The sequence below is a fragment of the Anabas testudineus genome, chromosome 22 (genome assembly GCF_900324465.2).
Source record: "Anabas testudineus chromosome 22, fAnaTes1.2, whole genome shotgun sequence".
In the NCBI taxonomy this organism is placed as follows: Eukaryota; Metazoa; Chordata; class Actinopteri; order Anabantiformes; family Anabantidae; genus Anabas; species Anabas testudineus.
The window spans coordinates 17,312,094-17,325,041 of record NC_046630.1 but is presented as its reverse complement, the minus strand read 5'-3'; the positions used below and the strand labels follow the sequence as shown (position 1 = coordinate 17,325,041).

Below are 12,948 nucleotides of genomic sequence, written 5' to 3'. Positions count from 1 at the left end.
ACACATACTTCTGTAGCATTATTAAACCTTCTTTTTAGACTCAACAACAGGTTCTGTATCCAAACAATACAGGAAACAGCTTTATAATGTGTCTTTTAGAAATAGTCTATAAGTTATATCTAATGTACGTGTTAATAAAAATGAAACAATATTTATTAGAGCTTTACGCCTTAATTATAAACCACTAAGAATGACTTTTGGGATGCCAGGTTATACAAAATGAGAAATAATAAGCAATCTTCAACAGACTCTTGTCTTGTTTAGTCTAGCTTAGTATAAAGTTTGGAAACAAGGTGAAACCAGCATGTCAGGCTGCTCCTGAAGGAGTCTTTATGCTAAGCTAGACTAACTACACTCTGATTCCAGCTCAAGTCGTGGATATAAGATCAATTTTGGGGAAGAAAGTAGCAAATAAACAGATTTTACAGAATCCTTCTTAGACTAGACACATGATGGTATGTCTAACTCTAACTAATGTTGCCAAATAAATTGTTTCAAGATAAGTCAAAGTAATGTTTTCCCAACCTGGCAACCTCCTGTGATATTCACTATATCATGACTGTGAGTTTCAGTACTAATCCATGAAGCATTGATAAAGCTGTGGAGCCACAGGAACATTTTGATTCTACACTGGATCAACTTGTGGTTTCCTCTCTGATCCCCGTCTCTCTCCCTGACGCACACATACTCTCAGTCACACAATTAACTGGAGGTTAAAAAAAAAAAAAACCCAGCAGCCTCACAAATGTTTCCACTACATTAAAGCTGAGGCGCGAACACCGACGAGTGATTTAACAGCCTGTGTGTGTGATTATAAGATGAAAAAAAAAAAAAAGATCCATCAGCTAAAGCAGCACAACTGTTCACAAACAGTCTTATCCCACGAGTTTAACAGCATCATACTGCACAGAAACTTTACCACAGCAGACAGACACAGCTCTTCTGGATCTACTGGGTACAAGTGACCTGCAACAGGACATGTTTGGACTGAGAGTGCAGCCACTGGGTCGCGACCTCTGCGCCCCTCTGTCTTTAAAAAACGCAGGTGGTGGTCTTCAGCAGGCAATAAAGCAGCAGCAGCCAGACTGCCCACAGCCTAAACATTCCTCACTAACAACTCTGGAATAAACTGGCTTTTCCCTGCACCTATTCCAGTCTACCTCTGTTTATCTGTGCTGGGAAATGACTTTTACTCCACTTGAACTTTCCTCATTCTACAGCAGAGGAATCTCCTTCGCAGCATTTAGTGGGACTCCTCAAAAGGATGCTCCACATGAAATAGATATGTTTGTTCCATGAAGAAGAGACTTAACTCAATTACTTTCCATGCACATCATGTAATTAAAAGGAGTTTTCTACTCCAACCACTGGCTGCATCTGTATCGTAACCAGCTGAGGATCTGATCTGTTTACTTTGAGATAATGTCACATGTCTGCAGCTCACTGTAATAATTTCAATTATTTGTACACTGGTGTTTCACTTTCTTCTACTCAGGTCTCAAGACTTGACATCACACGTTCTTTCCAGCATGAACTTACTTCTCCCGTGCTCCTTCATGAAACTAATGATTTCCTTGTAGTCTTTATCGTCCTCATACGGCTGGGCCTCCACCGTGATGTTCATCTCCTCCTTCAGGTTCAGGAAGATCCCCTCCGAGAGGAAGTAGTGAGGCCGGTCGTCCTGCCGCAGGTCGTAGAAGATCACCACGGCCCGGGACGTCCAGTTGAAGTGCGTGTGGAGGACGTTGGCAAAGTCCCCCAGCTTTGTGGTGGACGGCCCGCTGCGCACGATAGTCCGGTACTCGTCCCGCTTGTCGAAGCCGTACGCGGGTCCTCCGGCTGTGATCAGCGGGAGCTTCCAGTGGGACGCGAAACGCCCCACGGAGGCGAGCGGGTACACGCACCCGGGCCCGAAGAACGCGTCCGGGCGGATGTAAAGCTTGGCATCCACGGCCACCACCTGCGCGCGGCTCTCGGCGCAGGAGCCCGCCGCAGGGTCCTCGGTGCTGAAGTTGAGGATGTTGATGGAGCGACCGAGCAGCAGCCCGTGTTTCACATGTAAGTCCTCGTGCGCCATGAGGATGGCCGGGAAGACGCGCGGCAGTGCCCACGGGTACTTGTGGTGGTTGTCCGGGAGCATCACAGCCACGGTTATGTTACCTCTGCAGCCTGGGAGGAGGCAGCAGGACAGAGCCGCGAGCAGACACGCTCCCAGCAGGACTCCGCTTCCCATTTTGCGTCCCAGCCGCTCGGAAGTCCAGGAGAGCTAATTACGGCCAGTGAGTACGCACCGTTTGGAGAGGAGACACGGCCGGCTGTGGCACCCTGACACCAAACCATAAGTATCAGTATTCCACTTTCTCTCCCTCTCTGTTTGTCTCCTTTTCACTCTCAAATCTCAAACAAAGTCGGTAAAGGCATTATTCCTGTGGTGCCAGTCCGACTGTGCCATGCGTCTGCGCTGCGTAAATCCACATGAAACGAAGTTCTTTTACTTCCCAGAGCGAAGGTTCCAGCGCAGCGTGGTCCTCACACCGAGCGCCTCTTGGTAAAGCGATAACATCCATCCAGATGACTGTACCTTAAATCAGAGCAGCCCTGTGCTCAGCCCCCGCACGTCACACACTGCAAGAAGTGTGCGCAGTTTGGAACTCGCTGGTGATTTATTACGCTGCAAGCGACGCACATTTCTTGCAGCGTCCTTAAGTCTTTAGTGAGTCCATACATATTTATTTGACTTTAAGTTAATAACTACATGTTTTCAGTTTAAGTGATTTCGTTGCAGGTCGTCTTTGTTAGAAATCAAACTGCAACTTTTTTGAAAGATCTGCTTCATCAACCCTGTTTCCTAAATTTACTAAATAAAACTGATCTGTGTCAAGATAAAAACGGCCCCAAATAACCACAACTTAGTGATTTAAGAAAAAAACGGTTGTAAAGCAGAGTAAATTAGTAAAATAAAGAAAAAATACAAAAAAAGGAGCTGACATATTTTGCAGCGCTTGTGGAGTTCATCTAAAATGGACACGAGTCGCCCCCTGGTGAACAACTATGACTGTTTGGCAGAGTGAAACCTTTTCTATTGCTGTTCTCTAGCCCATAATCACTGCTGAGCAATTATGGCTTGCTCTAGGGATCCAAGGATGTGTGCCAATGCCTATTCCTACCACCAAATGCCAAAGAAGTAGGATTATAAATGAAATACTCTGATGAATTCCTATGTAAACTTAGACGTGACCATCAATATTGACATCAATATGCCCTGAAAGTAACCACCCTCACCACACCTCTTTATTTATGCTCTAAACAGCAGGTGAGCCAGCAGCAGCAAAAAGCCGGTCCACTGTTCACTCTAGCGCTGCTTCCATTTGTCATTTCTTCAGCTCTTGGGTTATTGTTGACTGCACTCAGGGTTGTGGCTCAGTTGTAAATAAGTTAAAGGGAGTAAAACTGGGAGCGGAATTATTGGCTTCTGCTGTGTCCCGGACAAAGTGGTTGTCTCATGTTGCCAGTCCCCGCTTGACCGTGAAACTGAATAGCTGGGTCCTCCTGTGCTCCTCTGGTGATGTTCAGTGTGAAATCTGCAAAACGAAATGAACAGCAGAGCAACAACAGTGATGCAAAAAGATCACATGCAATGGGATTTGGGCCTTTTTCACTTCAGTCATTTTTAACTACTGTGACACAATATAAAACCATAAAACTCTGCTCTTTACAATTGATAAGTTAGCATTTGTTTTTTTAACAAGCTTTGTGCAAATGTTGCCTGAATGTTATAGAGATGTTGTGATATTTCACTGGACAAGCAAAAACCAAAGTCAGGAATAAGCATCCTTAGGGACAAAATGTTATCATGCCATCAGGCTGAAAAAATGACATAATTCACACACACACACACACACACACACACACACACACACACACACACACACACACACACACACACACACACACACACACACACAAAGTTACTCTAAGTCAATAATTGATTAAATAAAAATGAAGAGGGAAAATAATATTGTTACATTTAAATTCTCCAGTGAAATACTGGAAATGTTCATCTGTTCTGGAATTAAAATCCTCCAGATGTAACTATCTGAGATTTTGTGTTAATGTGTGTTTACTGGACCCTACAGAGGTTGAACAAGCAGTCCAAGTCCTCCAAGATGTCACATCAACATGTACTGTTGTCAAAGGTTTGCTGTGTCTCCCAGCACAATCTCGAGTGCACAGAGAAGATTCCAGGAGACAGGCAGCTACTCTAGGAGAGCTGGGCAGGACTGTAGTAGGTCTTGGGTTGCTTCTGGCCTCTTGTGGTGGGAGTATGCTGGTAGTTCCTGGATGATGAAGAAATTGATACCATTAACTGACCCCCACGCTCGCCTCAGCTAAATACAATAGAACACCTCTGGGACATTATGTTTTAGTCCATCCAGTTCCGCCAGGTTGCACCTCAGACTGTCCTGGAGCTCTGTGATGCCTTGGACCAGATCTGGGACGATATAGCCTTGGGCATCATCCATCGTCCCATTAGGAGCATGTCCTGGCACTGTCAGGCATACATACAAGATATAAGCATGTGGGGGCCATTCAAAGTACTGAGTAACCAGTTTGAGTTGCTGGAAATAAGATTTTAGTAAAAGGGACTAATCTGCTGTGTCATTTTTCCACTTTGATTTTCAGGGGGTCTTTGAATTCAGCCTTCTGTAGGTTAATCATTTTAATTTCCATCAAACAATGTGTTATCCTTTCATTTCTAACACATCACTCAGTCCATATCAGTAGAAATTTCCAGTGTGATTTTTTTCCCATTGAAATCTGATGTGTTTTCAAAGTCTTTGGGTTCTCAAAGTTTTTGAGCAGTGTATAAGTCTTGAGAGAGGTCAGGGGTCAATTTGGGGGGCAGTGCCAAAGATCTAACCACCTCATCCTCCAGAGCATCTTGTTGGCACTTTATTATTTGAGTTTACTGTAACTTATTGACCTTTCTCCATTCAGCAGAAACATTGCTCTCATGCCTTTTGCAAAAAGGATGCTTCTAAAGGGGTGAAAGAACAAACCCTGCTGCATTCAGTGACGCAACAGCAGTGTTTCTTAGACTCTTGCTGATTGCTGTTTGCAGCTGTACGTGTTTTCTCTCTCTCTCTCTGTCCAACTGTATTCGCCTCCACCCACACTGCAGTGCCTTGAATTAGACATTCATGATTCATCGTTTTCTAGCTTTTCAAGAACAACTCTGAAGTCAGCAGTCAAGGGCTTTAATACACTGCAAAAAACATCCACCTGATAACTCATTAAATTTAGCATTGAGTCATTTTGCTTTCAGCAAAAAAGATATATATATATATTTATATATTTATATTTATATTTATATGAAAATACACAAGAAAACCAAAAATGAAACTGCATTACATTAAACTCCAACTAAATGAATTTAACATCCTGTGATGCCGTGTAACAGCCAAGAGGCGCTAAATGTTTTTGATAGTGTTTGTAAAGCTGAGATGTCTCATGTATGATAAATAGAGGCCCCCGGTGGCTCATAATGCAAACTTTAAACAACACACATACACCTCTGTAGCTCTAAGGAAATGCTTTTATTTCCTTTAGTTATTATAAACTTGCTAGAGGATGACAGTTTTGTTGTATATTACACGTGACTCTGATTCATACAAATATACGGTATAAGCCAGAATCATGTTAACAAAAGTCTGACTTAATTCAAAGCTGATCCCAGTGACACACAGGAGACATGTCCCACACAAAGATTAGAAACATCTACATTCTCATTGTTCAGCGCTCCTCAGTAACTTAAAAGTTAAAGTAGTATGTGCCTTTAATCATAGCTGCTAATCCCACACATGAATAAACATGTGCATCCCACTAGTTCACCTGTTAACAATTAATAACAACTGAACCTATGAACGAACTGTCTCCACAAAAGCTTTTATACATTTTGATTTGCTTCGGTGCCCTTTGCTAGTATTAAAAGGAGTCTGTCTGTTGGTCCGTTCATTATTGGGCCTCTGAGCTTCCTTCATTACTCCTTGAGCCAGGTGAGCAGCTGAGGTGTGAAGTAAGTGATGATGATGTCGGCTCCTGCAACAGAGAGAGAGAGAGAGAGAGACAGAGAGGGGGCAAAAAACGATAAGCACAGAGTGTGAGTGCATCAAGTCAAACTGACAAAACGTTTCGTATGCTTCGTTCCTTCATGCTTCACCTGCCTCTCACAGTGGTGAGAAGCAAAACAGCTTTAAAACTTCTTACTTATTGGTTTTGGTTGTGCTCATTTTTTGTGGGAAAGGCCCAGTTTTTGTGGGGATGGTGGGACAGATCGTTTCAGTGAGGACGCAGTCTGTGTTCAGGTGATCTGAGAGTTAATTCCCGCCTCTATTTTCTTTTTACCTGCCCTGCGGAAGGCGGTCATGGCTTCCATTACGGCAGCCCGCAGGTCAAATGCTCCAGCCTGTGCTCCGTGCCACATCATGGCAAACTCCCCTGATACATTGTACACAGCCAGCGGGTGAGTGGGGAACTGAAGAGACACAAATGTGGACATTTGAAGAGGAACAGTGATATTTTTAAATGTCTTCAAAGGAAATCTGTCTGACATTCTGCAAACAATGACTTTGGATATGGCTGACTTTGTCTGTGTCTGACTTTTATAGCAATTGATCAAAATCCCCCACAGTGCATATCAGCGCTATTTATTATTGACCTTCATTAATATACAGAGATTTTGTCCCAGACCTTGTCCTTGACTTCTCTCATGATGTCCAGATATGGAAGACCTGGTTTCACCATCAGCATATCAGCTCCTTCTCTCACGTCTCGCTCCTGCAACACAGAACAACAATCAGGTCTTCTACGGCTGTTCCTGCAATCCAAACACACACACACACACACACACACACAAGCATCCACTCACCACAGCTCGAATGGCGAGTCCTCTTGCTCCTGGAGGCAGCTGATAGCAACGTCTGTCCCCAAACGCAGGTTTGGACTGTGCAGCATCTCTGCATTCAAACACAGTGGGAGCTGTTGTCATTTCAAAGGACCGTTTCACTGACCATCACCTGATCCCGGAGTGCTTACTCACCTGAAGGGACCATAATAACAAGAAGCAAACTTTGCACTGTAGCTCAGCACTGAAACCTGGAGACACAAACATTATCAAATCACTGTGTTATTATCCTTCATTATCATGAACAGACAGTAAAGTTTCCAAAAATACACAAGACAGTCATCTTGAGGTGAAACTGATACGATCGAATGAACTATTTAGTCTTTAACTAAAAACTTTACTGCCTAGCTGTTAAGTAGCAGTGTGGAGCTTAGAGCCAGAGACGTGTTGGTGAAGCCAGAAAGTACTGGGAGATAGACAAACACATGATTCAGTCATTTACCTTGTTTCCCAAACCATTGGATATCAGCGCTTGTTTTATAGCTCGGACTCTTCCATCCATCATATCAGAGGGAGCAATGACTTGACAGCCTGCAGAAGAACACATAAGCCGAAACAACGTTTACAGGTTTTTCAAACGAGTTTCTCATATAAAAATCATATCAGCCTTCAGATCACTAAAAATCAAGATGTGAACAGAGTATAGCTTCATGTTTCCCAGTCTCCAAAATTAGATACAACCTTGAAAAACAACAAACATGGCTCACCAGCCTTGGCGTAGGCCAGAGCTACTTCTGCCAAGCGCAGGCAGCTGGCGTCATTGTTCAGAGTGCCATCATCATTCAGGATACCTGGAAAAAAAAAAAGCATCAGAAGTAAGACCCAAATATGTGCTGCCCATTATTTCTAATCTTACATGAAATAAAAACATAAATGGACCAAGGAGACACTGACCGCAGTGTCCATGTGATGTGTAGGGACACAAGCAGACGTCACACGCAACCAGCAGCTCCGGGAATGAAGATCTGATTTTCTTCACCGCCAGTACGGCCGGGGTTTCGTCTGTGTCAGCACCAGATCCCCTCTCATCCTATTGACAAAAATAAATAAATAATACATAAAAACACATGGAACATATGGAAAGTTCTTTTTGTTCATAAGTGTAGAAGCTCTGTTCTGTGAGTTATATTTACAGAGTAACATATTTGAGATATGGACCGATTCATTTGTAAATAATGAATATTTAGGGGAAGGAAACAACACAAATGCATAGAACTAAGGGTCACTAAGAATGTTTTTTATGTGATTATTCCTCTTCATTTATTCTTACATACCTTTTCTATTTTTGCAGGGACGCCGAAAATCAACACACACTTCAAGCCGTTCTCCACAAGAGGCCGCAGCATTTCCTCCAGCTTGTTCACCCCGTATCTGTTAACAGGAATACATGCAATATGAATTAACATTCAAATACATGTGACTACAGTGCTTAGCTGACACAGGAATTTGAAGGTCCTTGCGTTATAATTCTATTGCACACAAACTGTAGAGGCAGGTTTGCATTTTGGTTTAGTGGTTTTGTTGTGTGAGTATTTTAAAGGTCTAACGGATTCTCCTCTTATCTTAGTCCAGCTCCAGTGTTTGTCCACCCCGCCTGACTGCTGTTATCTGAAGACAACACCCTAAGTGGGCTCACAGCTGCAGGGTGACACTGTGACATGTGCTTTTTGTTTTACATCACCACTTGAATCTACCCACCCAACTCTAAACCTTGCAGTTATGGGATGGCTATGATAGCGTTTGTGGTTGTCGCTGTTACCTGGCCTGTCCCGGCAGGCTGCCAATGGGCTCCACTGCATCTGCACTGTCTCTGTGGGAGAGAGACAAAGAAGCAGAGGTGAGAAGGTGGAAGCCCACAGAAGGATGAATGTGTAAAAACCAAATGGCAGTGTTACTGTCTAACTTACGTGACGAAGATTGGGTAGATGAGATTGTCAGCTCTTAAATCCGTGAAGCACGTCTGCCAGTATCTGAGTGTGGAGTGGAAGAATCCACTGTGGATGATCGACTCTGCTGGTGTCTGCATCTTTACGCTAGAGAGAGACCATTAGTGATAACAAGACAGGGAGTAAGTCAGGGAACAGGCGGCTTGTGTTTTTAGTGAACATGCCGCTCTCACTCCCTTGTGCTTCAGCTCAGTCACCGTTAAAAGTGACCAGGCATGCATGAGACAGCTTTTCTACTCTGCAGCCTGGCTCGCTCTCACTGCACAGTAAGCAGGTCTTCACATTTGTATTAATTAAGAAACGTTCAGCATTATCTTTTGACCAGTATTCCGTCAAGTACATACCTCACATGAGGACCTCAAACAGGACAGAGATCATTTTCTTAAATTATGAAGACATTTTTGTAAGGCACTGTGGACTGGCCCTTATGTGAAACAGTTTGATTATTTCTATGCGTGATTTTGATTGCATGTGTCATATCACAGTGAACAATAGCAGGCAGTTAGCCAGCACATCATGACAGTGTGCCAAGTTACTGTAACTAGCTTAACTTATTACAACATGCCATTTGTCACCTTGCCCTGGAAAACAACTACATTCGCACAAACTTTGTAATGAACGTAGATTTTTAAAACCACAAGCCACGACGACTAGTGTGTTAAACTTGTACGATATAATCGAATGATATGGATGAAATAAGCATAAATACTAATGAAAGACTGTTTACTAACCTGTGAATGTGAAAGTCCTGCACTACACGTCCGTCTGCGCTCTCCACTCTTCATCTGTGGTTTTCACCGAAGACTTGCAGCAGTCGTGAGCGACCACTACCGCCACCTACTGACCGGAGTCTTAATCAGACAAAGACGATCACATATATTATATTATATTATATTATATTATATTATATTATATTATATTATATTATATTATATTATATTATATTATATTATATTAATTCATATAATAGTCATCAGTTGAATCTTGAAACAGGTAAGCATATAGTTGATTTTAGATCCATTAATTATAATTTATGGTTATTTTTGTTTTATTTATCAAATAATTTTACTGGACTAAAGGTTAAATAAAACGGATTATTCAGGTACAAAGTACTTTACTTTATTACTGTACGTAGGTAAGCAAAGCATGTACTTGTTTTATTTGTTACTTTACTGTCCATCAATAGAAATAATGCGCTGTTTATATATTTTTAATCTAGAGATTTGGTAAAAAAAAAGAACAAAAACAAACAACAGCAACACTTGTTATTATTATCACAATAATAAGATTAATAACATAAATTAAAATCAGGCTTGTCGGCTACCGTACAATCCAGGTCTGAGTTCTCGCGATATTTCTCTGCGACGAGAAAAGAAACCGAAGCTATAATGCTAACGGCTTCTTAGCTTAGTGTTCTGACAGTTTGGCACCCAGCTAAATGGAGAAGAACATGCCCGTCTGTGGTTAAGGTAAGATAATGTGTTGTCACAGCAAAAATACATTTTAAATATGTATATTCATGTGTTGTGTTTGTAATTAAGAACTCTGTGTCATCTCCGACTAGCTCTGGTTAGCTTACATTGTAGTACTGGATCGAAGACAGTTTCTATAATCGACACAATTGTTGCTCGACAATGTTCCAATCTATGTTGATTTCAGTCTGTGAGCATTAGCCGATATCTGACTGAGGTTTATCGGGCTAAACATTGAACTGACAGGGGATGTAAAGCTGAAGGAAAGCAGCTGCAATCCCTGGACATCTTTTCTAGCTAATTCGCAGTTTGTTCACATGCGATTCAGGCCCAGTGTACTTTTAGGTTACACACAGAATGCTAATGTCTGCATTGTTGTTATTGTCATTTGTCCTCTCCGATGTCACATTGTGATCTCTATTCTAATGTTTACTTTCAGGAACGGTTTCCCGAGAGGCTGGGGCTGTAGTCACCTCCCCTGTCATCCTCTTCACGGTGCATTTGAAGATGTAGCCAAGCGTGACGTGACTCCTCACCACCACCCACTGCCACTGTAACTCTGGAGCAAGTTGACCCCTAACCAGGGCTGCCCAGTGTGTGACTCGGCCGTCCTCAATCAGCCCTGCCCTGATTGAAGCCATGCTGTTCTCTCTGAGGGAACTGGTCCAGTGGCTGGGCTTTGCCACTTTTGAACTGTTTCTCCATTTGTTAGCATTGCTGGTCTTCAGCATGCTGGTTGCACTGAGAGCAGACATGCCCTCGCCCACACTGAGCTGGTGGATGGTCTTCGTCCCGCTGTTTGCTGCCGATGGCCTAAGCACCTACTTTACAGCCATCGTGTCCATTCGGCTTTACCAGGAGAATGAGAAGCGACTGGCAGTGCTGCGACTCCTCTGGGTGCTGACAGTGCTCAGCCTGAAGTTGGTGTGTGAGGTGCTGCTGTGCCAGAAGCTGGCAGAGCAAGAGCAAGCCAGAGACCTGTGGTTTGGCCTCATCGTCTCACCTCTGTTCATTCTGCTGCAGCTGCTGATGATACGAGCATGCCGTGTTAACTGAGGAGACGCAGTTGGTAGTTGTGCTCTTACGTCACCCTCAACACAGGAGCAAAGACCTATATTCATCTGCTGTTAGAGATATAAAACATAAATTGGTGTAATTTTTCTTCTGGCTCACTATCCCTTTTTACAAAAAAACATGTATACATTCCAGGTCACACCAGACAAACAAAGGTTTTGTTTCTTGCTTAACCTATAAGGCAAAAGTTAGAAATAATGAGCAGATTATCTGTTTTGTGTGATTGTTTTCCCAATTAAGTGGTGGCTTCCAATATCCATTTTTGTTCATTTGTTCCAGGGCTACTATTTTTTGTTTGTTACCGCTAATAAATCTTATTGTTACACCAAACCTTTAATTCAGTCTAATGAAAGTAAAATCTTTTTGAAAATTGTTAATACAAGGAGTGGTAGAAGATGTCAAAGCAGTAAGTGTGTCCTTGGAACATAGTAGTGCCTCTACATTGTGCAATCAATAGTAGACAATGAGCCATTAGGAAATTATGCCCGAGTTATGTTTTAATGCACATGTGCACAAAAGACACAGATTCTTTGAACTGGTGAATCATTAAACAGTCAAAGCCTCAGACGTCTTCTGGGCACCTTTCGTGAGCACCAGAGCCAACAGAGCTGCTGCAGCAGTGTTGCTTTTTCCCCAGAGGAAAACGTTGCCTCTAAGCAAAATGTGGTTACGTTAATTATTTTGTGTTTCACTTTGTTGCCTGTTGCTGGGAGTCTTGCTCACACGTTGCTTGTTGTTTGTAAGCTCCGTCAGTGAGAATGGTGTGGATAGCAAGAAGCTGGTTCTAAAACTTGTCGTCAATTCTGTCTTGCTGCACCATAAGAACTGAATATGATTACCACAAGCAGTCAGTTGTGTGTGCACAACGCTCTCTCCTGACACTTGTTTTATTGGTAAAATGTGTAATGTATTTGATTGTTTTTGACCTGACCTTGTGTATGCACCGCATGTATTTAAGGCCTCATTTTAAAGTAATTCCTGATGTGAAATTATGTGTAATATGTATATGTTGACTTTTGGAAAGAAGTCCACCACATTTTATTTAAGTTCTTGTTATGGCACTCTTACTGTCATCTGTATATACATGTAAATAAATCAACATTTACCCAATATGGTGTATTGGCAATGAGTGTATAGAAAACCTTGCCTGTGCTTTCTGTCCCTGGCCGCAGGGAGGCGACACTGGCTTTTTATATGGGTATTGTGAACTATGGTGAGGTCCATTTCGGTTGTTTTGTTCTTGCATGTTTGAGCCCACATACATGTCCCAAACATTACTAACCAGTTTTTCAGATCTATTAATGTTTTTTTCTGCTTGTGAGTCATTATGATCATTATGATGTTAAAATCTTGACGATCTCCAAGATGATGGAAGTTAAAGTGAAGTGAATTCTTTGACTATGTAATATTTTTAAATTGGGGTCACTGGTTAAATAAAACGGAAAGTCGTAGGTCATGAGGATAAATTCAGTGCCAGTCAAAACACGGAGAA

General features: G+C 42.4%; 3 protein-coding genes across 4 annotated transcripts in view; 1 reads left to right on the top strand and 2 right to left on the bottom strand.

Moving 5' to 3' along the window:
* LOC113148227 (atrial natriuretic peptide receptor 2) overlaps nucleotides 1–2,559 on the bottom strand; it is a 49,001-nt gene extending 46,442 nt beyond the window's left edge. Inside the window, exon 1 of the mRNA XM_026339834.1 lies at nucleotides 1,540–2,559. Coding sequence (XP_026195619.1) covers nucleotides 1,540–2,233 — 694 coding nt within the window. The 5' untranslated portion in view covers nucleotides 2,234–2,559. The remainder of the gene's footprint in view (nucleotides 1–1,539) is intronic.
* A 3,017-nt stretch (nucleotides 2,560–5,576) lies between these two features.
* alad (aminolevulinate dehydratase) lies at nucleotides 5,577–9,709 on the bottom strand. Of its 2 annotated transcripts, XM_026340530.1 has the most exons (12): nucleotides 9,642–9,709; nucleotides 8,872–8,997; nucleotides 8,724–8,774; nucleotides 8,239–8,335; nucleotides 7,859–7,994; nucleotides 7,672–7,755; nucleotides 7,407–7,495; nucleotides 7,100–7,155; nucleotides 6,929–7,016; nucleotides 6,751–6,837; nucleotides 6,406–6,535; nucleotides 6,041–6,099 (listed from the first exon to the last, which is right to left on the bottom strand). In XM_026340530.1, exons 2-12 carry the CDS (start codon nucleotides 8,988–8,990, stop codon nucleotides 6,041–6,043), a joined length of 996 nt encoding a protein of 331 aa, XP_026196315.1. In that variant the 5' UTR covers nucleotides 8,991–8,997; nucleotides 9,642–9,709. The 2 variants fall into 2 exon arrangements, with proteins under 2 accessions (XP_026196316.1, XP_026196315.1); XM_026340531.1 differs by lacking the exon at nucleotides 9,642–9,709 and having other exon boundaries at nucleotides 5,577–6,099; nucleotides 8,872–8,990.
* Nucleotides 9,710–10,269: 560 nt separating this feature from the next.
* On the top strand, nucleotides 10,270–12,584 carry tmem203 (transmembrane protein 203). Its single transcript, XM_026338905.1, has 2 exons — nucleotides 10,270–10,379; nucleotides 10,822–12,584. The coding sequence occupies exon 2, from the start codon at nucleotides 11,022–11,024 to the stop codon at nucleotides 11,436–11,438; it is 417 nt and encodes a 138-aa protein (XP_026194690.1). The 5' UTR covers nucleotides 10,270–10,379; nucleotides 10,822–11,021; the 3' UTR covers nucleotides 11,439–12,584.
* The last annotated feature ends 364 nt before the right edge of the window (nucleotides 12,585–12,948 follow it).

What these genes read in the sequence shown, in the direction of transcription:
- alad (XM_026340530.1), bottom strand. Translation starts at nt 8,990, where the DNA reads ATGCAGACACCAGCAGAGTCGATCATCCACAGTGGATTCTTCCACTCC. An exon ending in AGCCTGCCGGGACAGGCCAG is followed by an intron (nt 8,336 to 8,723) that starts GTAACAGCGACA and finishes TCCTGTTAACAG; the next exon opens with ATACGGGGTGAACAAGCTGG. An exon ending in TCCCTGCAAAAATAGAAAAG is followed by an intron (nt 7,995 to 8,238) that starts GTATGTAAGAAT and finishes TTTTGTCAATAG; the next exon opens with GATGAGAGGGGATCTGGTGC.
- tmem203 (XM_026338905.1), top strand. Translation starts at nt 11,022, where the DNA reads ATGCTGTTCTCTCTGAGGGAACTGGTCCAGTGGCTGGGCTTTGCCACT.